This window comes from Haliaeetus albicilla, chromosome Z (assembly GCF_947461875.1).
Source record: "Haliaeetus albicilla chromosome Z, bHalAlb1.1, whole genome shotgun sequence".
In the NCBI taxonomy this organism is placed as follows: Eukaryota; Metazoa; Chordata; class Aves; order Accipitriformes; family Accipitridae; genus Haliaeetus; species Haliaeetus albicilla.
In genome coordinates, this window is record NC_091516.1 from 11,460,031 (window position 1) to 11,482,612 (window position 22,582).

General features: G+C 39.7%; 1 protein-coding gene across 9 annotated transcripts in view; it reads left to right on the plus strand.

The window, feature by feature from the left end:
- MAST4 (microtubule associated serine/threonine kinase family member 4) overlaps positions 1 to 22,582 on the plus strand; it is a 307,197-nt gene that overhangs the window by 166,943 nt on the left and 117,672 nt on the right. The window contains exon 1 of one of the 9 annotated variants that reach the window (XM_069776443.1): positions 1,161 to 1,518. The exons of 7 other annotated variants lie outside the window; for them this stretch is intronic. In XM_069776443.1, coding sequence (XP_069632544.1) covers positions 1,472 to 1,518 — 47 coding nt within the window. In that variant the 5' untranslated portion in view covers positions 1,161 to 1,471. Of the gene's footprint in view, positions 1 to 1,160; positions 1,519 to 6,128; positions 6,204 to 22,582 lie in introns of those variants that run through there. One more of the 9 variants, XM_069776445.1, reaches the window with a different exon arrangement.

The window sequence follows — 22,582 nt, forward strand, 5'->3', positions numbered from 1 at the left end:
TTAGAAATTCAAATGCGTAGTTCTGTGTATGCTTCAGTTTTGTTTTCAATATCTTTAAATGAAGGCTCTAGGTAATACATCAGTTAAATTTTAAGTACTTCCCAATAGATACATGTAGGAGAAAGAAAAGAGATAATTTAATCATTATTTTCTACTGTGTGGTTGAAAGAGCAGTCTAGCTCACCAAATCCAGTTCAGCTGTTTCCGTAACCAGGAGATTTCCCTCTGTCTCTGAAACACATGACTCTGTACCTGTAAACTCACTAATTTCTTCCAAAAATGAGCAGCAGCTTCATTTGGTCCTGTGCTCTGACTAGTCTGTAGAAGTTGTCCATGCCTAGAGCAGGGCCAGAGCTCTGGCAAAATATAAAATCACGTGGTTGACATTATCATGTTGTGCAAGAGGTACAAATTAAGAATTACACAGGAAAACTATGCAGGTGAGATAAAATACTCTAGCTCTTAAATTACTAAAAATAAGTACTTGCACAGTGCCTTTGCTTTTCATGGTGTTTTATAGAGCATTAAAAAAAATGCTAGTCCTCACGGAACAATTCACAATTTTTATTTATTAAAAGGATAATCTCAGACTAAGAGAGAGTACATAAAAAAGGAATATAATTAAATGAAAACCAGCACCCTACACAGTGGCACTGATCTAAAACTGTCTTTATAAACTGTTGTATACTGGTTTACTTTTAAGTGAAGTTGCCTTTAAACCTGAAATTTATAACTTTTCTGCAATTTCTAGGTCTGGCTCTCACCCTTAGTAAAAATTCTAGATAATTTCCCTTTAAAACTCAAGTTCAGTCATGACAGAACAGACTGATAACTTTTCCTTTTGTATAACCTCAGTGTTACAAGAATGTATTTGTTCTTAAATGCCTTGGCAATTAATTTTCCCTGTTAAAGGAGACGAGCCTGTTTTTCATTCAGCGATGTGCTGTTCTATTACTGCAGAAACTGCCTGTCTATTTACCAAGGGAAGGGATAATGTGACTTAAACAAGATGGCTAAATCCTATTCGGCAGGATCAGAGGGGGTGGTGAATGTTTGACATTTGCCAAGAGAAACTGTCTTAAGCATAGAGGCTTTTTGTGTGCTGTGGGCTGGCGTAGTGAGGGGGACCTCTCTTTCCTCTGAGGTGCAACGTGTGCGTGCGCGTGTGTGTTGGCGCGGCGGCTGGTGCTGCAGAATACCGGGGATGAATTACTTGACGTGCACAACTGAAGGTGCCGTTTGCTTCACAAAATCAGCGCGGCGTGCACTGCCACTAACCTGAGAGAGGCAACCGGCAGCTCTTCGTGACGGCTAGAGGTGGAAGGACCCAAACTTGCGGTCCTCCCCCCGCCCCCAAGAGATCGCTAGTCCATTCCTTTATAGTGGTTCATTTTGGCTCTCTGTCATCACCAGAATGCTGCCAGTGAATGTGTGTCATGATTACAATAGAGTGTGGTAACACATAACAGCAATGAAAGCCCAGCGGGAAAGGCTACAAATTCCAGGGCTGACCTTGGAGTAAGTATTGTCTGTCTTTAATATTTTAATGGTTTCTGCATGATGCCGGCTTTCGTGCAACCAGGAGCTGTTTAACATGTTTGTGCTTGACAGTCTGGGAGCACTGCAGCTCCAGGTTGAAGGAACACGTTTTTTAAATGCATTGCAGTTGGTTTCAGCAAATGTGCGAGCCCGGAGCTGGGATATTGCAGTACATTTGGAAAGAAAGCATTTCTGCATATTTAAAGTTACTGAATCTCAGTGCATGGAGCATCCTGTCAGCTTGTAGGGGGAAGAATCTGTCAGTAGGCCATGGTGTCTGTCTTTCTCTGCAGCTCTCTGTTACTGTTGTTTATCCCAGTGCTGCCTTTTAGAAAGGCCTCTATCTCTGCTGAATAATAGAGAGCACTGCAAGAGATTAAAGCATTAGAGAAATGCTGTTTCTGAAAATCCATCAGGAATGAGCTGTATTTTACATACGTAACTACACTAATGAACTGTATCGACATTCTGGAGGATTCCTGATAGTCTCTGCAGTAAGTATGTTTACCTAATTTAGCAGTATGTTTACTTGGTACTCGCAAGCTCATTAACTCATTTGTGTGATGTCAGCTATTTAGAGAGTTACTACATGAAAATATGTAATTTTAATGTACAGTGATAGTAAGTATAGTCTTTTATTCATAAATGCCAGCATATGTTTAACCAAGATTTGTTAGTCAAAGACAAATATTTATTTCTATACATACATACCTACAGTCTACGTTGACATGTCAGGCATGTATGTATGCATATTATAGTCACCATGAGAACTTGCTAATTTTATCTAGGTAAATAGATGTGGTTACGTCAGAGCCTTTAATATTCCCTGGGACTCCCCCATTCTTGCAAGAGAAAAAATCCCTGAATGCTGCAGATGCCTGCGGTAAAGTTACTTAGCTATGAAAGGTATTATCTCTGACATCTGCCATGTTTTAAAGAGAGGGCTATAGGTAACTGTGCAGCATAGCAAATAACTTATTCCAATAATCACATGAAGGTGACAGAGCACTTTATTCCAAGGAACAAGTGTAGATGTTATATTGGGTTCCCCAGAACTACGTTTGTGAAATGTCAGAGAGAAATTCTGCATTTCAATCTGGCACCTTCTGCTGAGAGCAGTGTGTGTTAGCTGTGAGCAGACTAAGCTCTAGGTATTTTTCTGAAAAAAATAGCATTGCTAATTTCTCAGGAGTTTTGGAGGAGGAGTCTTATCAGGGACCTCATTAAAATGGTTTGCATGAATAATTGATAATTATACTCTTTTTGAGCTGTGGCAATTTAAATATTTTAAAATCAATCTTTAATGAATTATGTAATCATAGTATGAGAATAACATCACTAACTGCAAAGGACAAAAAATGATTCATGTTACTGTTTTTTCAACATATGTATGTGTTTTTGTAATATGAGGTAATCATTTACCGCTTCCTCCTTTTTCATGGTAACCTAACATAATTACACTTGTTTTGCCATATTTTGACAATATTTAATACTGATAAAATTAATAATTATATTTTAAATTCTGCATTGATCATTGTTTTTGCTAAAATGTTGTCTGGATTTATTTAATTTTTTCATATATCAGACTTTCTTTTGCCATCACACTCGCTACTTTCTAAACTTAATTTACTTGTAGAGAAAAGAGAGTATCATATTTTGGTTGCTGGCACTTAATGATTCCCATAGAGTCATTCTCTCACGATTTGTCGGAGTGGAGTCAATGCAGACTTAAGTCATGTCTCCCAGATCCTTATTTTCAATCATCTGTAAAAGCACATATCTGTGGGGGGCAGAATCCAACTCATTCCTGTAAACAATTTTTTACACACTGATTCTCATGAATTTTCCTTCAATAAAGTTTAAAAGTTGGGACTAGAATTATGTTGTCTCTCTGAGAAATTAGTACAGTCTGTCTACTTTGTATTCATTACTTGCAGAAAGCTCTTTCAAAGAATATTAAGGATCCAGAATGAAGCATTCCAAATTTAGTAAATGTAAGAATTGAGCCTGCCTGCCAGCCTTGTGCATATGCACTGTGACAATTTGTTTTAACAGGTTTTTGCATGTAATTTGTAGGTCTTAAAAAAGCAAAAATGAAAAGCCAAGTTCTATAGAAGAACTGGATTGACACTCCAGTGTCATCACTAGGTGGGAATTTATAGCTCCATAGTAGAAGCACATCTGATATTGAATGCCCTGAGAGTCTGCTCCATGACTGAGACTCCGATGTGTTACAGTAATGAAAATGAGGAAGAATATGCATAACTACTAGCAGGTGTAGGACTTCCACCTGCTGTCTGTGTGCCATCCAGTAGAGGGAGGGAGATGTGCTTTGCCGTGGGATGTCACTAGGATTTGTTCACAGGAAGGTGATTTAGGAATCTCATTCTGGGGTGTGAAGTTAGTATGTTCTTCCCATTCAGTGCCAGACCTGTGGTTTTGCTCTCCTTTTCACTACTCTGGCTTTAGTAGGTTCCTTGCCCCGAGTCGTTACTCCACAGCAGTCCCCATGCTCTCTCTGCCAAAGCCCCGTGCCTTTTGGCCAGCTGGTGCCGGTTCTCCTTCTCCCTCCACCTGGATTCTCATTTGATCAGTGTCAGCTCCCCTCCCTGATTCTGATCTTGCTGGAAGTTAGTTGCTGTCTGTATCACCTGCGTTTATCCCTACCCTTGCTGTGCATCCCCAGGAGCAGCAGTGTGAGCACTGATGGTGCAGCACAGGAGAGTTTTCCAGCCTATAGTCAGCGAGGGCCGCACAGACAAACAGAAGAGGGATGCACAAGCAAACAAATGGGGACAAACTGCCAGCTCTGCTGCAGCAGACCTGCAGCAGAGAATAAAAGACAGTGCAGCTAGAAGCACAAAAAACTTTTTACAAGCCTGTACTGATCATACACAAACAAAGACCTTTCTAGTGCATGTTGCAGCACGTCAGTGCAGTGCAACAGAGAGCGCCTCAGTGAAACAGCAGAAATCTGAGTCTGTTAATCCACACCTTTCTCCGCAGGCCTGCACAGGTTGACTGATGTGAGCCTGGGTTCAGTTTAGCTGTTTTCAGAGTGATATATTGAGCTGTTGGCTCTTAATGGAGCTTACTAGCTGGGACATGCGGTTGTGCTAGCACAGCTAGTCTGCAACTGAAATCAAGCTAGCTCATATCTAGCTGCTGGGCTGTGTTGGCAGCATGCTCTTCTGTGCACCTAGTTCAGGGATTATGCAGGCACAACCAGCAGCCAGAGGAAATCGCCCCAATGCAGTAGCCTTGTCAGATCATAACAGTAGGCCCACCCTTGACTCACTGTGCATGCCCCTGCCAAACTTCGTGTCGTCTCCAAAGTATCTCAAGAAGGAAGGGTTGCAGGAATGTACAATGTCAAAAAAATGTCATCTCTAATCTGCTTTAGAAGCAGTAGTACTATTTCTGCTGAAATGTTCAGAAAAAACTGAATCAGATATCCACCTTGACAGGTTTTGATGGGAATGTTTTAAAATCTGGCCAAGTGTCATGCAATTGAAAACAAGGGTTTAGAGTTGGAACTAGCTGTGCTTAGTGTATTGGCCATTGGCATCTCCACTGGGGACAAGGACAGGAGTGCTAGTGTTGGCTGGCTGCAAGGGTCTGGTATGTGGCAGAACAAATCTTTATGAAGGTGATCTGGAAAAAGTTCCCTGTAAGCTTCTGCCTTCGCTCAGTCTGCACAGAAGGCAGAGCTGTGTGTTTTTTTGGACAGGTAGCTTCAGCTAATTGCAACAAGAGGCATGCTATTAAACATGTTTTAAAAAAAAGCTTTCTTGCAAGTTTTATGGGGACAAGTGCATGTGAGTGCATGAGTATATTTTAAAAGAGAATCTGTGAAATCTGTCAGTGGCCTACTGTTCTATTGAGAGACCTTTTGAATGGAGATATACTTGAGGCAACTTCTTGAAGGCACCTTTGAAGCCCAATGCTCAAGTACATTTTTTTTGGATGAGTTGTTTATATCCGTATTTGGTTACCTACGTAAAGGGCTTGATATTCGTGAGGGAACATTTCCTAGTGAAATGGGTGGAAAATGATGCTACCTAGCTAGGGCACTTTTAATTTTTAGTGCACAAATTTTAGGCTCTCGAATTGGAAACCTTTCTTACGAGTTTCTTATTGCTGATGAAAGCTCATAATCAGTTTTAGTTTTCCTTTTGTTTTTAATAAATCTGATTTGCATATCAAAAACTTTAAAAAACCCTGAGACTTTTAAAAAGAAAAAAACGTCCCAATTACATATCCTGTTTCAGGCAGAATGCTTTGAAGTCTTAAACAAGTAACCATTTTTTCCCCCCCTGTCTGTGGACTTTGTACACAAGTATTTTCCTGGAGGGAGTCTTAACATAGTCAAGTACATACACCAGCACCAGATTTCATATTTGTTTTTATTTAAATCAGTTTCTTCTTAAGTCAAAAACTGTGTGGCTATTGTCAATCACTTCATTCAGGAGGATGGTAATGCTTTGGGTCTAACCAAAACTCCTTACGTAACTCCTACGCTAAAACATGCGACTCTTGCTAAACCTGCTGTTCACTGGAGATGACATTATTTTAACTTGCAGTCTCACCCCAAGGAGCCTGAGCCCAACCCCAACAAGCCCCTGCAGTCCATGCAGTCCTCTGTTCGCTTTTCATTTTTGGAGGTAAGCGAGTAAACTTCCATTGTTGCTATTTTCTTCTGCATCCAAAACCTGACAATCAAAACATATTGCAAAGGGAAATTTGAAGAAAATTAAATAAGTTTCTGCAATCCAAAATATGTGACCAGCTGTTGTTCTAAAGTTAAGCATTTTATGGAAAAAATATAGGGTAATCCCTATTCTGAGACCTAGTACAGAGATTCAAGATACTGATGCATAATTCTGTGTTGCTTTGACTGTTTGCTTAGGATGTATCTGCTATTGAAATTTTATAGCTTGCTTCCTTTGATCATGCTTCAAACTGTATTCTATGATGTCAGAAGTTTAAGGTGCGTTCAGAAATGAGGGTGATTCCTGAAATACATGGTTATTTTTTGCTTAGTTGAGAGGTAGTAGTATGCTTAGTGATGTCAGATACGAGGAGAGTTGAGTATCCAAGAGGCATATCCATTTAGAAGAACATAAAGTCCTGTGTAGTATAGTCCTGGTAGGACTGTTTCTTCTTCAGGACTGGAGAATTTTAAGCCTTACTTCTAATACAGTAATGATTTAGATGCACACTAAGCAGCTACATATAACATCATTCTCACTCTCTTCTTTTCTCCTACTCCCCAAATCATTATTTTGGTACTTGTCAGAAAGGTATTTTTATGAGATCAGAAAATAATTAATTGATTAAAAAGTACTCTGTAACACTTGCTATTATGGTAAAATTATCCTAATAAATAATTGAAAGATGTTTCTGATACAGAAAGCATTTTTTGCCTTCTTTATTTTCTTTTTAATGCAGAAAATTAAATTGCAAGCCAGGGATCTCATAGGTGTGAGTTACTGAAGTTCTGCTCCATAGAGAAAGTAGTTTCTAAAATGAGTTACTAATGAGTTATCGATGCCTCATGGATTAGAAAAACCTTCTAATTTTTATCAAAGGTCTCACTTGATACTGTGAGGAGAAAAGACTCTTGGAGAACTACCACCTTGTTGAACGACATAATAAGGTGCATTTGTGCCTGTTAGGTGCCATCTCTTGAATGTAGCATGGCAGAGGAGAGAGCTGCTTGGATGCGTTAACCTGCTTCAGCACACTTTAAAGTTAAAAACAAACTGATAATTAAGAGTCCTTATACAAGGCTTCATGTGACACTGAAAAATGGAGCTATGTGTTTCTGAAGAAACACTGTAAATTTTTTGTATATACTGTTTTATTAGGGAAGAGATGGGATGAGAATCTCTCATTTGTGCATTTTTCAGCATGATTTAATTAAACATGTTTTTTCTCACTGAAAACACTTCTGTGATGTTTGTTTAATGAATTATAGGCAAAATCAGTATATTCTGTGGAGTTTATCTTGTTGGTAGGTAATACTTGGTAAAAACTAGCATTTTCTAATTGGATCTTTATTTTATACAGCTAGAACAAATCACTTCCCCTTATGGGGAAGGAAGTGCTCCTTTTCAAAATGTCAATTTTGTGGAATCAAAAAGCTGTGTACAAAGTTTTTAATTTGCATAACCTGCTGAACCACATCTCCAGACACGTGGATGTCCTGCCATGCAAACTGTACTATGGAGACAGACCTCAGTGTTTTTATGGTCTTTGGAACCAGGACCCTCAAGGCTTTTGTTTCCTCTTGCTGGGGGGCAGAGGCTCCCAACAATGCTGAGTTTGAGCTTTCCATCCAATGTTGAAGGATGCTAGGAGAAGACTTTTCAGATGCTTTTTGAAGAAATGGAGTGGAAATTACTGATACTGCTTAATGTAAAGCCTCCTCCACAGATCTTGCTGAAAAATGTCATAATTCCTAGGGATTTTTCTTGCGTTGTTTTGTCCTGAAATGTATATAAAGCTGTGTGAGAATGGTTGATTTTTCCCTGGGATGGAAATATAAGAAGTTTGATTCATTCTGAATCTTTGTGCTGTATGTAGCTATAGCTGTGGAGGACTGCTGGTGTATTGAACAGCAAATGTTTTAGTTATTAGTTGTTCTTCAAGCTTGACCTAGGTTAACAGGGAAGAACATATGTGTTGGTTTTTAGGGTATATAAATAATTAGCATTTCCTGTTCTATTAGCTCAGAGTACTCCTGTGTGTGGGAGGAGAGGAATTACTTCAGTGTGACTACTTTGCTCATATTCAGAAATGTTAGCAGCATGGGAGCCTTACCAGAGTGAATGGACAGGATTTTCCTGTGGTATCATCTCTCTCTAACGTGCTGGCTCATCTCCCTCCTGGCCTTTGACTTGCACAGCTGCTCCTTGGGTGGTTGTTTTTGTTAAAGTTCTGCTTATTGGATTTGTCGCATACAGTACTAGTCTAAAGGGAGCCTTCTGCCAGCTAGATGATGATCTTTTCAAAATAAACAGTACCATCCGGTGAATAGCAGTACCTGTGGTAGCAGAGCCTCCTGGTACAACATGACGCTATCCATATTTTACTGATACTTCTCAGAGAGAATGAGGGATGGAGAGGTTTTTCAAATTTCAGGCAGCTGGCGCACACTTGTCATCAACTTTGTATCTGCTGTTTGGGTCACCTGAAAACTTTTGACTTCTGTGGGGGAGAAAAGTTTATTATACTATTTTAGTACTAATTAATATAAGCAACAGATTTGCAAGGAAAGAGGAAAAGTGAAGGTAAATGTAAATAGCTGAGCACAGCTACTGAGAGATTTAAGATACTCATGCTTCTAACATAATTTTAGAATGTGCTTTCCTTTGCTTTGGATGATTTGGTGTCCTTTATGATAGCAATGGGGAATGGAGTGGTGAAAGTATTGGAAGACTAAAAGGAAACACTAAGTGTGAGAAGTTGTAGGAGCTTCTAATAAAATGGATAAAGAAAGTGGAAATAGTAAATTAAAAAATGTAGAACAGCATGCATTTGAGCTTCATTAGTAGAGATGGTGATTGTCAACAGCAGAAGTTTTTTGCTCAACCTTTTCCTTTACTGATGCCACTGATACCAGCCTGGGAAGAAGAATGTCTGTAAGACTCAGGGCACGTAATAATGACAGCAGTTTCTGCTGTTGCCTACATGAATGAGGGTGCCGGGGGAGAATTCACGTTTGCTGCCTTGGAGTACTCCAGCTCTTCTTCATGACAAATATAGGACTTGTGCTGGCTGATGTTTTCTCTCTGCTTGGGTTGTGCCTGGTATCTTGGTTTAGTTTGTGATTCTTTCCTGCCTTTGGACATTTACAAATATATAAAGGAATTTAATGCATGTAGGCAGGATCAGAAAAAAGTCCTTCATACAGAGAGCTAATTTGAACTTCTAATCATCCTCATTGTCAGGCAGAAGTTTTCAACTGATAAAGATCTTAGTTTCTGAGGAAAAAAATTGTGGTGAAGTTTCCGAAAGCCTTGACTGCGGAGAGTGAGGATTGCATGAGTGTCAGGTGCTGTACAGACACAAGTGTTACAGACCGTCTCAGCCTTCTGAGGGGATTGAAAGGATTAGTTCTGAAGCCTCGAAAAAGAAAGTGGCAAGTAAAAGAGCCCAAGCTTGTACTTTTATTTTTTTATGGTTTAATTTTTTTTTATAGGCATTCCTATTTCTTCAGGAAAATCCAGTTCAGCTCACCATATCTAAAACTGTGAGTTGTCAGGAAGGTAAATGAGGATTGGGTAATGTAGTCTGTTCTCTTGGAAAGCTTGTGAGGGTGCCGTGTTAATCAGTTCATTTTACATGGAGTCATGTTGTTACCTGATTACATGCATGTTACCAAAAGCAGCAATTAGAAGTGTAACTGGCATGGATTAAACTTCATCGTATGGCACTGAATTGAAAGGAAAAAAAAAATGTCAGTGTCACAGATAGCTTGGAGCTCTTAGCCACTTGCTGGCATTCAGTATTAGATTTTTATATCTGGAAATTGCCAAAAAGTGTTGACACTCACATTTTCATTAAATGTAACCTGAATATATAATATGAATGACTAATGATTACAAGCCCAAGGAAGAATTAATATCAGTTTTTTTAATAATTTTATAAAAATAAAAAAATATTTAATTTTATGTGAAACTATATTTAAGGTGTTAGATTCATATGCCAAATTCTTGAATATAGAAATCAAAATCTAGTCGGTGTCCTCCTGTTCTTCCACTTTCTCTGCCTGCATCTATGTGGTTTTTTTCCCCTGACATTCCTATATCCCTGAATCAGCTAAAGACAGAAAGCTTAAAATAGCTACTTTCTAACAACTATATTGGTCTGTTTCATGAAACCCTCAATGAAATGGATGGATCTTGTAGAAAAATGAGCAGGAAAGTTTCTAGTAATTTTTTATTGTTGTTGTTCTGAAAGTGAGCATGTTTAAAAGCTTCTAAATGTTTTCTAGCTTTGTATGATGCTGTGTGTGCATGTGAGCATATGCACCCATGTGAAAAATGTAATAGAGGGAATTTAGTTTGCTGTTTGGCTTTTACATTACAGAAGGCAATAGTATCAATTTTTTTACTTACCAGTATTCCTGTGTTTCAGTGGGGAGGAAAGCAGTGTGGTCAGTCTTCATTTGTTCTGCAGCATGGTGGGAGATACCTGGGCTGGGGCACTTGGGGCAGCTGTGGGGCTGGCGGGGGGCAGCTGGAGGGTGGCAGTTCTTATGGCAAAACTGCCCCTGGGGACTCACACAGCCTAACTGATGATGGAAACCCGTATAAGTCCTGTCCTTGCCTCTGTCACCACGACCACGCTCCTGCCCTCTTCTGTGTTAGCTCTTGTGTTGGCGTGGCTGCACCCTGAGTTGAATCTCCACTGCAAGTGAGAACAGGCCTGTCTTAGGAGAGGAGTGGGGAGAGAGCAAGGGGCCAGTTTTCAGCGTTGTGGGAGGCAGTGGCAGCGTGTTCTTGGGCTGGCACTCCACCGACTTGAGGGTACCTCCTTTGACAGCACTGCACTGGAGCTCCAAAAGCTGCCCGCTCAGACCTGAGCAACAGCCAAGGTGACAGCTGTTGTACATACTGGTTAATGATTAAATCTGGTGTAAGCGTATAGTCTAGATAGACCAGACAGTGAATACTGTAGAAAAGGTAGAGCAAAATTCTTACAGAAGAATTCTTACAGAAAGAAGAGTTAGCAATTAAATTTGGTCCTTTCTGGTCTCAGGGTAGTTTCTTTACTTCTGCGTAATCTACTGTAGAACTGCTACTTCATGGATTCGTAAGTTTTTATAAAAGACACAGGAAGAGTGTATGTCAGAGGATGCCTCCTTTCCCTGTGTCTCAGTGCCACAGCTGCCATACCCAATGATGCTCAAGCAAACATTATTCTTTAAAATTTATTCCTACCTTTGCTTTCTGAGGTCAGTACAAAGTATGTTGACCTTAAGGTTGTGCTGAAAGATGAAGTTGTTGATTTGTTACCCTGAAACGGGAAGGTCGTGAGAAGGGCTGACGTGGATGAGGTAAGGAATCACTTGGCTCCATTTCTTTCCCAAATTATTCACTTTTGAGAAAACAAGCTGTTTCATCTCTCAGAATAATCTGATTAGCATTCATGAACACCTTCCATAAAGCACGAGTTCCTCAAGGTGAAATAAATTAATCTTTGGCTTTCTCCTCCAAAAGTAGTTTGTCTACTCCAAAGTTGTTGTTATGTCCTTGCTGTTCTATTAACTATTTCTGGGAACATTTATTTAACCACACAAAACACATTTTCCTCAGCTATTTCTCATACTCTCCCATGGTAAGACTTGTGACAGGTCAAAGAGAGAGCAGTTCCTGTTGCAACTTAAGAAAATGGAAAATGAGAAACAACTTCGTTGCGTGTATAAAATTTTTGTGGTGTAGAACTGGGTTTTGAGGAGTGATTAAGTAAAAGCAGGTCTGATCTCTTGTGTACTGAAACATGTTATACCAACTTCAGCTTTTGAAATACTTTCAAAGCTTTTAAGTTTTCTGAGCCCTTTAGAGTCACAGCAGAGGAGAAGATACTGTTTCTATTTTTGCTTGTGAATTGTCAGTATTTTATTGAGCAACAGACAAGCCTGTTAGTATAAGCCTGTTAGTATCTTAATGGGGTTGCACAGGTGTAAATGAGGGTCCAGTTGAGAAATGCAGGAGCTGCACATCTGTGATCTGTGAGCATGGGTCCCCTGGAGGATGTTTACTCTTGGTTTGCCACCCAAGAGGGATATGGGGATGTGAATTTCTGATCCCATGTGGGTTTTCTGGGGCTGGTGCTAAAGAAAGTGCAATTTTACTTGCCGCACACTGATGCAGAATCAGAGACACTAAGCCTGTGTTGTTACAGTGATGTTTTCTACAGCTTCTGGACTAGAATAAGAGTAAAGCTTAATTTGCTGATATCATAAAGATTCGGTTTTAAGTACATTTTTAAAAGCTCCCAGGCAAAAACTGCATTCTTGTATATGTCTTTGAAAAGGTTATGTGGAATAACACAATTTGATTTGTGGCTTGTGCTACTTGATGTTGTTCAGAAGAAAGATTTATTTATATATATTTTTAGATCAAGTAAAGCAAGAACAGCAGCCCCTTCTCTCTACAGTGTATTGCAACTTAGAGGGTAGATAACAGAATTTTAGAAAGCTTACCAGAAATATAGTTCTTTGCTGTAGTGCTGTGTTGTTTGTTTTTCCTTTATGTGTAAGGTGCATCTTAGGAAATCAAGGAAAGTTCTTGTGACAGTTATTCTCTGTGGTAGTCTGAAAGCTACTTTTTCATTTGTAGGAGAGAGCTCGTCTGAATCATTTAAAATGCCGATTTGTTGATCTCCTCTCCCTGAACTCTCATAAAAATCCTCCCAAAGCAGTTGTGTGCTAGTTTTATTAAATCTTTTGGCCTTTTGGGTTGTATTTTGTATGTACTGTTGAATGTTAAATTTTGAAGTTAGTATGGTAGGCTTTCTAAGCTTTTTGAGGACGTAATATGAATTTGAGTTTGCAAATTACTGTAATTGTGGAGTGGTGCTGTAGCATGGGAACACTGGATCTGGAGACAGTGAAGAGTTTTCATTTTTAATTCAAAATATTATTTGAAAAGATATCTTTCTACCATCTTTAAAGGCTGCACAGTCATAGGAATGACCTGAATGGATGTTTCTTGAACTGCTTTACAACTTTCTAAAGCAGAGAATAAAAATCTTCTAGAAGTATTTTCCACTGAGATACAGCCTCATAATATTAATTTTTAACTTAATTTCATGTACTGCTCAGATTACTTACAGGTGATACCATAATAAAGAGCTTTTAATCACATTCCCTGTGTCTTGTTTGAAAGATGAAAGAGTGAAATGAAAGCAAGATGTGGAGAAAGGAGCGCTGTGAAAAATTTTTTTTTTCATGTTTTCAATTAAAAAAACCCAAACAGTGAAAGTTTGTAATATTTGCAAAAAATATGCCATACCTAAATCAAAAATTGGAGGAAGGGAGGCAGGATGGCATGGAACTCTGCTTGGGGCCACATAGTGACTAGGTGAGTTGAGTACTCCACGCGTGGTGTTAAGAAATAACTCTAAGCCAAGGAGGTGGCTGAAATTTGAGTAATTGATCCACATTGTATATGTGAAAATACCTTTAGACAGGTCTTGAAATATACTTGAAAATGGTCTGGTCTCTTCCTTTGCTGTCATACCACAGAATTTCACGTACATGCAAATTACCTGCTAACAGCGATCCTTAGTCACTGCAGTGAGCTTACCTGTTGACCTAGAGGCTTTGCTTATCAGACAGTGACATATCTATTAGTAACGACTGTAAATGTCCTGAGGCTCAGTTGTCTCAACCTTCATGTAAAATTCAGACTTCTGTAGTATGGCCTCATAATTGGCATCATCTGATTTAATAGGAAAGCATTTAAAACATCTTGAATTCAAGATCCATTTATTGTCCAAAGTGTGACTACTGTCAGTAGTCTGTTGCCAGTCGGTTCTTGCAGATATGGAGAGACGGCTAGGTTAGCCTACCAGTTGTCCTTTACTTTTCTTTGAAAGTTTGGTCTGGTAGGGATGTCAGCGGCTCACTTCTTCCAGGAGAGGTATTTCCTGAGGTAATTCCACTCCTGTTATCCCAAATTAAGAAATGCTGAAGTCTTTGTGCAGCACAGTGACTGATTTCAGCTGGTCCTTGTATGAGTTGCCAAAGAAACAATCCTGTGGCTAAGTTCTTGGGTTGGAAATTCTCAACCTTGCTCCGTGCCAAGGCTGCAGCATTACGTTGCATCTGCATCATTTTATCGCACCTTGGTAAAAATAGATGCAGAACAGAAATTAGCACTGCACGCATCAGCCTTCCCTACGACACACAATTCAAGCAGAAGAAATGCTTTGAGACTCCCAGCACTTTAAGTGAGGAATGCAGAAGAAGGAGGTGTGTGTCAGAAAGGCACTGCTGTCCCTGGAGTGGCCTTTTTTGAGGGCTTCATTATTTCTGCTATACACAACATAACTTGTTTTCACTGCTATGCAGGCTGAATTGCTTTGCAATGAAATTTGGTGATCCCTTAGAGAAAGTATCTTGTTTTGGTATTAGCTTATTCTTGAATACTACTAAAGTGATAACTTCACAGCTGCAAGTTCTAAAAAAACCTTTAAAAATGAAAGTTTTGGAAACAAAGTGGTAGATAGGAATGAAGAAGCATGAGACCCACCCCCACCCCCCTCCCCCAAGTAGAAATCTTCTCAGTCCTTGTGTTTGTCAGATATCTTGTTGCTCCTTTCGCTTGCCGCTAACGATTTCAGAAGAAAAGTGAACATGTAGGTTCCTAGAGGCAGTGCCTTGAAGATGTAGAAAACTGAAGAATGTCACCAAACTGCTATATTTGAGACTTAGCGGCCCTTTTCCTGGTGTCAGTTTTGGCTAGTTTGTCATCTTCATCTATGAGATATGTTAGTGGTTCGAGCAGGGATGTCCAGTGCTCCTGATCAGAAGAGCCATTCAGCAAAATAGTCTCTTGGCTTTCAATAGGAGAGCGGTCTCCCTGGATGTTGCAGGGGAAGGACAGCTAGTGGCATGATTCGGGCACAAACTGATCAGCTCTCCCGGTGACTCCATCCTCTGCTATGAGATGAGATGCAACTGGCCTATTATAAACGTGCAGCGTGGTCCCAGAGCCAATGTAGTGAATGTAGTCCTGAACAGCTCTGAGGAAGTGACTCTGCCTACTGCTGGGACACCAGTTTTCTTAGGTGGTCTTGGAAGCTAGTCCTGGGCTAGAGCGTGGTGCTGGGAAGCAGGAGGTGTTGAGGAACCTGATGTTGGAATGACACCAACTTGAGTGTGTCCTTGTCTCCATCTCCTGGTAACCCTACTTTCAAACCCTAGTGTGTTTGTCAATACATGGTTGTCACGGATGAGTGATTTAGGATCCTTAGAGAATCTGTACAAGTGCGACTTAACAGAGTTTGACAGCAAGGTTCACTCTATTTCTTACTACGTGGGAGAAACATACAAAGGAAAATCAAGTTAGAATTAATTTCGAATGATTTGCACAGAGATTGGAGATGCAAAAAGGTAAGAGACACTCCCACTGAGTCATGAGGTTCAGAATGGATCCTCTTGCTTTCTAAACTCCTAATGGAGCTTAGGTATGTCTAGATCCAAACTTGGTTTCAGACCTGGTCAATGGTTTATATCTAAGAGATTAAAAAGAGTAAGGAAAACCTCTCTATGAGTCATGAGGTTCAGAAAGGAACCCCTTGCTTTCTAATATCCTTCTCAGAGAGGAGTCTAGGTGCAGCTGGATCCAGGCTTAGTCTCAGACTTGGTCAACGGTTTATGTCCAAAAGGTTGTATGTGCACCATCAGTCCTTTATATCACCTAGGATTTCAAAGTTTAGCATGCTATTAATCACTTACCGGTCCATCCAGGTGTCCGGTGTTAGTTCGCTCTGAAGTTCAAGCCCTCGGTTTACTGAAACAGACTCTTGGGCATCGAGTCTTATAAAAATAAGTAACTTAATAGAGTGGTACAGCAGCAGGATCAGCTCCAGCTGGCTGCCTCTGGGGATGGACCAATGGAAGGAAGGGAGGAAAGAAGGACCCGAACAAAGAAATCCCTGGGCAATTATGCCCATACAGACTATTTGTCGGCGCCTCACCCATTCTCCACACTCTTTGCACGTCTTCCATACGCCCTTTGGTCCAATAGTGTTTCTGGCCTGATGCCTTCCGACCTCTTACTGGATTCCTTCGCTGTCTTCAGACAGGCCGTCTGTTATCTTGTTGCAGGTTGTTGTAGGTGCTGTGGATGGTTGTAGACTTGAAGTCTCCTTACATCCTGATTTACCCTGGCTGTGGAGGCCCGTTTCAACTAAGTAGGTACATGTTCAGTAAATCTAAGTGCAAGTTAACAGCTTGCAGCCTAAGGCTTCAGCAAATCTACTCATGCTAAGTAAGTAAAGCTAAACAAACAGTGTAGTAAATGACACAACATTATAAACCTAAGTGATTCATTCTATTTAAAACTTAATTATTTAAGCTAAAAGACTAATATCTCTTGAGGGGCATCCCTGTTCAAGGGGAAAGTTGCCAGGCATGCAGTCCAGTTGCCGTCCAGGGAGAATTCAAATGGGGCTTATCCAACAATGTGTCGTGGTAAAAGATCTCATTGCTGGAGACTACCAACATGCAGTCACGCTGCCTAGCAGGGAGAGCTCAGAGAAGGCTCACTTAGGCTGTCATATTTATGAGATGAAGTGGCTGACTTGTAGTCAGATTGCATACAATGGGAGAGGTATGCATGAGACTCCTTGTACCCACAACTTTCACTGTGTCACTCTGCTCCTTTGTGGGTTTGCTAGAGGAGTTCTTGGCCTGGCTACAGCTCAGGCCTTTACCTCCTTTGGAGCCTGTACCAAAGTGCTGCTGGTTTGGTTATGGGGGGTTCGAGTGCATCTGTCACAGTGGTAACCATTCCTTGTGCGTGCATGCCAATAGTGTCAGTATTCATGTGATACTGTGTTGTCTTGGGTGTATGTTGTGATGTCTGGCTTTGATGAGCAATAAGACCTTCTGAGCTCGTACTAGAGCAATCAGGGGCCCAAATCCACAGGGCACTCTGCAGCAGACTGTCTGTTAGCTTTACAGACTGTGGGAGGGAATGACCCAGGCCTGCAAAAAATTCTTTCATAGCAGGAAGAGAGCTGCTGTCTTAGTGCAAAAGCATGGCTTGTCCTCTCTTTATGCCAGGAGTGGTGGAGGCTGTTTTTTCTGCTCTTCAGGACCTGCTGGTAGGAGAGAACAGCAAGGCCCTCTTTGGGCTAGAAAAGAGGAGGTGGTTTGCAGTTGCCGGCTCGAGCAAAGTAACACTTCAGTAAAGCAAAGCCAATGGGAGTTCAGAGCTTCAGGGCTACCTAGCAAAAAGTTAGTGTGTTTTACAGCCAAAATGTGTACCTTGGAGGAGTTGAGAGGGGAATTGCTCCAAGAGGGATTCTTGGATGAGAGATGATATGATGCTGCTTGGTCAGGAAGGTGAATTTGTAATTTGATAGAGAAGTAAACAGTGACCAGAAATGGGCCTAAAACTTTCATATAACAAGAAGACTGTAAAAGACATGTCTATGAGACCCCAAAGTACAGCCACAACAGTCTGGAAGAAGTTCTTGTCATATTTTAGAAGTTGTAGTCTGATTGCTGTAGTTCTGTTGGCAAGTACACTGGAAAACATGCTGTTGAGTTTAGGAAGGTGGTTAATGCTCTGTGACCTCCCAGGCTGATAAAACCTGGAAGTGTCTCTAAAAACTGCTGTAGTACCTGAGAGGAGGGAATCATAAGAAGTGCTGGTGTAGATATGTATCAACTGAAGCCAGTCTCTTTCATTATGAGCAGTCTGGTATGTTCCTCCTTCATCTCTATACTTTGCCAGGAGAACATTTAGGCTCTCCACATGCTGTCTGCCACTGGACTGATGAAATCCTCTTCTTTTGTGTATATGTAGAAGTGTGCAAGCATGGGTGTTGAGGAACAGCAGGATAAAGAATAGGCTATACCTTACATGGAATATGTTGGGATAATCCTTTGCTAATAATAAGCACGGTTTCTTGTAAATTTTGCAGAATTGAAGTGTTGCATAAGTTTTGAAAGTACCAATCCCTCTTAAAAAAAAATTCAAAATACCAAGATGAATGAGTATGCTGATTTGAGAGAAACAAACAGATAACGTTACACACATAGTTCAGGCTCAATAAAATTCATGGTAAACCATGTCCAGACATGACTGGAGGTGGTTGAAGGAGAGGCTGATTTAATGATGAAGGGGTCTTGAGATTTTTTTAATTTATTTTATTTTTTATTTCTGGCATACGAAGAATGTATATTTGTAATGATAAATGTTTTAAAGTCCCTTTTGTATCAGGATATTGATATTTTCATAAACTAACATCCTGTGTGGTTACATGAGTGGAACAATCAGGTTGGCTGATACCTGTGAAATTAGGACTCAGTGGTTTGAACTGCTACTTGAAAGCTGAGCAGTTAATTCCCTATTTTCACTATGACTGATAGAGTTTTCCAGGATGCTGGAGGTATAAACAGCTAGCATGGGTTGTGCTGATCCTGCATGCCTTGTTTTACATGATTTTGATGGAGCATTGGGCCAGTTGAGGTGCTGATTTGTATGTATGGAAACAAAGTTTGTATGTTTCAGAACACTGAGGTGCACTCTCGGTCTTATAAAGCTAAAATGGAATCTGTCTGCCTGTCTTTGGGGGTGGAAGGTGGAAGTCTGTGACTTGTCACATCATCCTCCCTGATTGTTGTCATTCTCCCCACATGAGGGAGAGGTTTAAGACTGTTTCTTAACTCATCTGAGTCCATCTTAACTTGTGTTTGTACCATCTTTGCCTGTAGGGAGGAGGGGATTGTAGAAATCATGCAGTACCTCTGAATCCATAGAGTGGTCAGCCTCAATAAGATCTCCCTGCTATTGTCTACTCATTTTCTTTCCTCCTTTTTTAGTATCTGAGCGTTTAATGCAAATGATTCTGGAATTATCTTCACTGCACTCCCAAGAAGTAGTGGGGCATTGTTATCTTTGCTTTACAGGTGGAGAACTGAAGTACAAACAGAGATTAAACGACTAGATAACACTAGGTCTTAGACCTTGAGGCATCTTAGCCATGAGATAATTTTTAGTATTTTGTCCTTAATTTTGAGGGTTTTCTCTCACGTTTTGACAAGCATAACTAACTAAAATAATCTTTACCACTTTTGTACTTCTAGACGCTTGCTTTCCATTTTGTTTCTGTAAAATTACCTTCTTTCTCTGTAGTTAGTTCTAGTGCTTCCAGTGATGCTCTGTTCGGCAACCGTATCATATGCACGTACAATTTGGATTATTCAGCTGCAGCACCATCTGAGGGACAGGGTATTTAACTGTTCAGAAACCCCGTGGATGTAAAAAGTATGAGCTGAGTGTAATTAGGGTTATTCAGAAATTCAGATTTAAACTGTCAGGTGTGCGCTGAAACAGAACTACTATTATTTAGCCTTTTGAGTAGAAGAGCATTAAGGGTGTTGTGTAAAGAGATTTAAGGATGTTATCAACTTGCAGTGCTGTATGCTCAGCTCGTTGTTTGAAATACCAAGGGTAATGTTAATGGGCAGTCCACATAATGTTCGTTTAAGCATAATGTTTCCCGTTTTAACTTCCTATGTCCCCGAGTTCCAATTTGCTGGCTTGCACTGCATGAGGTGCTCCATCTCACACTGTTCTGCTGACAACAGATCCATCACACAGATCAGCTGAAGCATGAAGCCAGATGAGTGCAGGGAAGAGCTCAGGAAATGCAACTACTTGGGTGTATATATACTGCAAAGCTCTGAATTCTTAGCACCTGACTTTTATTCACTATGATTTAAATCAGGATTTGAAAATAAATTGTGTGTTCAAAATAGCTGAAATAAACACAGTACTTGCCAATGTTGGGGAGAAGCATTTAATTTTCTTGCTCTGACAGAGACCTGCAATGGATCTGTAGCCATCAGTCTTGTGCTGATTGGCTGATTAATTTAAGACATTCAGTGTGTAAGTATTACAGCTGATCAAGTTTTCTGTCTCACCGAAGACCGCATTTATACTGAATAACTGCTTTTAAATTCAGTATCACCAGAATCAATCTATTTAGACTTTGATTGACAGGCTTGAGTGCTTCACTCTGCTGATGTCCATTAAACCTCCCCACCACCCCAAAAGGTGTCTTAAAAATGAGAAGTTACAACTCATGGTGACAGCCTTCCCAAACCTGTCAGGGTTGAATGCTATCAAACAGGAATTGAGCTTGATTTCTTTCCCTAGTTCATTTGACTTTTGCATAGAGAATCCCTTAAGTCTGTTACTCTGTTTGGTGTCTATGGCAGTGAGGTGGCTGGGTGCAGCGCTGAACATGAGGAAATGGCTCTGTATAACGAGCAGTATTCCTCTCGTAGGAATATATTGTTTGGGATTCTCCAAAACAGAATGCTGTGATGGCATGACAAAATGTTCTGTTCAACTGTCCTTCTTTCTGAAGGTAGTGTGTTTTGAATTTTTCTTTTCCATATGCTAACAAGTTATTAAAACAAAACAAAACCATCCAAAACTGAAAAATGCTGAAGTCTTTTTCACAGATGTATTTCAAACTCTATTTTAAACAATAAGTTTTTCTAGTAAAAAAGTCTTAATATGAATATTTTAATCTTAAAAAGGTACAGAAAGATTATATGCTGTATGTAATGTTTATATGGTCTACCAGAATTATTTGGCTTTAAACTTTAAAGAACACAATTTTAAGTTTACAGTTCAAAAAAACTAAAAACTTCTATTTAAAAAAAAATTCTACAGTTGAATTAAGAATTAATCTCAAAAAATATGGCTTAATTGACTGCAGCTGTGATGCAGAATGTGTAACAACAGCTAAGTACCTACTATTCTAGAAGAATGATTTTATCCACATTTTCTTAAGAAATTTTTTAGGAATTTCACTTTGACCCTTAAAGATAATGCCATTTGCCATATAGGCTATGGGTGTTGATCTTAAAAGATGCATGGTAAAATATGGCTAGATGTGTGAGGTCAGGAGAAATTCTAAGCGTGTAGAGTGGTCTGAGCCAGTGCAATGAAAGTCTCTGAAGCATATGATTGCTTCACATGAGTGCCCCAAACCATGGAAAAATTCATTATGGCTTTTTACATATCTGTTGGACAACACATCCGCCTTCACATTTGTACCAGTGCTACTGGAGCCACAAAAATGGTTAATTATTGATTTGAAAAAATGGTGTTATCCTCTTAGGATGCTGCTAAGTGCTGACAAAAAAGCACTGGAAAAACAAAGCAAAATAGGTTAATACTAAGCTATGTAGTACAGTGGGTTTTTTTCCCCTCTGGCATTTGTGATAATGAAGTCAGGGTCCAAGCACTACAGTATCAGGAAAATGATGACATTTTTATCAGATGCCTTCTGTATTCTCTCCCTTTCTGGACTTGCTTACCACATAAAGTAGCACTTCTGAACTGTAGAAATGCTTTCTCTACTTGCCAAGATAAATGTAAATTCAGTGATAAAAATGGGAAATAACTCTTTTACACTTTCTCATTAGTCTGCCTGTTTGTTAAATTAGCTCAGAAGGAGAAGCTGATCTTTGGGACCAGAGCAAAAGTAGCATAGCTGTTAGCATGGTTGGCTCACTCCACTACAGATAGCAAAATGTTGGATTTAAAATAGTGTTGCCTGATGCGAATTTTGATGCCTGATGTAGGTGGCTACACAATATATTTAACTTCCAATTAATACTGTGTGTCTATTTAGAACCTTTCAGAAATGGGAAAAGATGCTGGGACCATTGCTTTTCCTAAATGTGTTTATATTAAATGAGCTATAATATAATAAACTAGAGCAGTGGGAGGATTATTTGAATTTTGCATGTTGCTTCAGAACTGGTTAGAGCAATAGTGTTTATGTGTATTTATAAACAGTTCTAGGTAAACTTAGAAACTTGGAAGATACACAGTGTACATCCACAAATTACTTCTGTGATTTCTTCCACTTATTTTTACACTGTAGCACAGTGAAAATCGTGTGAAGTCAGTAGAGGGAGGTAATAAACGTCAACAGCAACCGCTAGAGGGAGCAAGATCTCAATTATTGTAATAAAGAGTAATATAAAAAGCAATTATTAATCAGTACATTTTAAGGACTGAATAGAGCAATAAGATCTTCTATTTTGGATTCCTATATAAAACAGGCTGTAGAACCTTGTCTACTATTTTTTTTATCAATCGTCTTAACTCTTGTTTGAAGTGTGATTATGTTTTAGGTAGAAAGGCATATAAGATTTACAGTGATGAGAAATCCACTGTGTTACAATGGGTAAGGTGAATTTAAAACTTTTTGCTTTTTGTCTGACTCCTGCAGTTTGAACCCCTAACTCCACTACGAGTGAGGG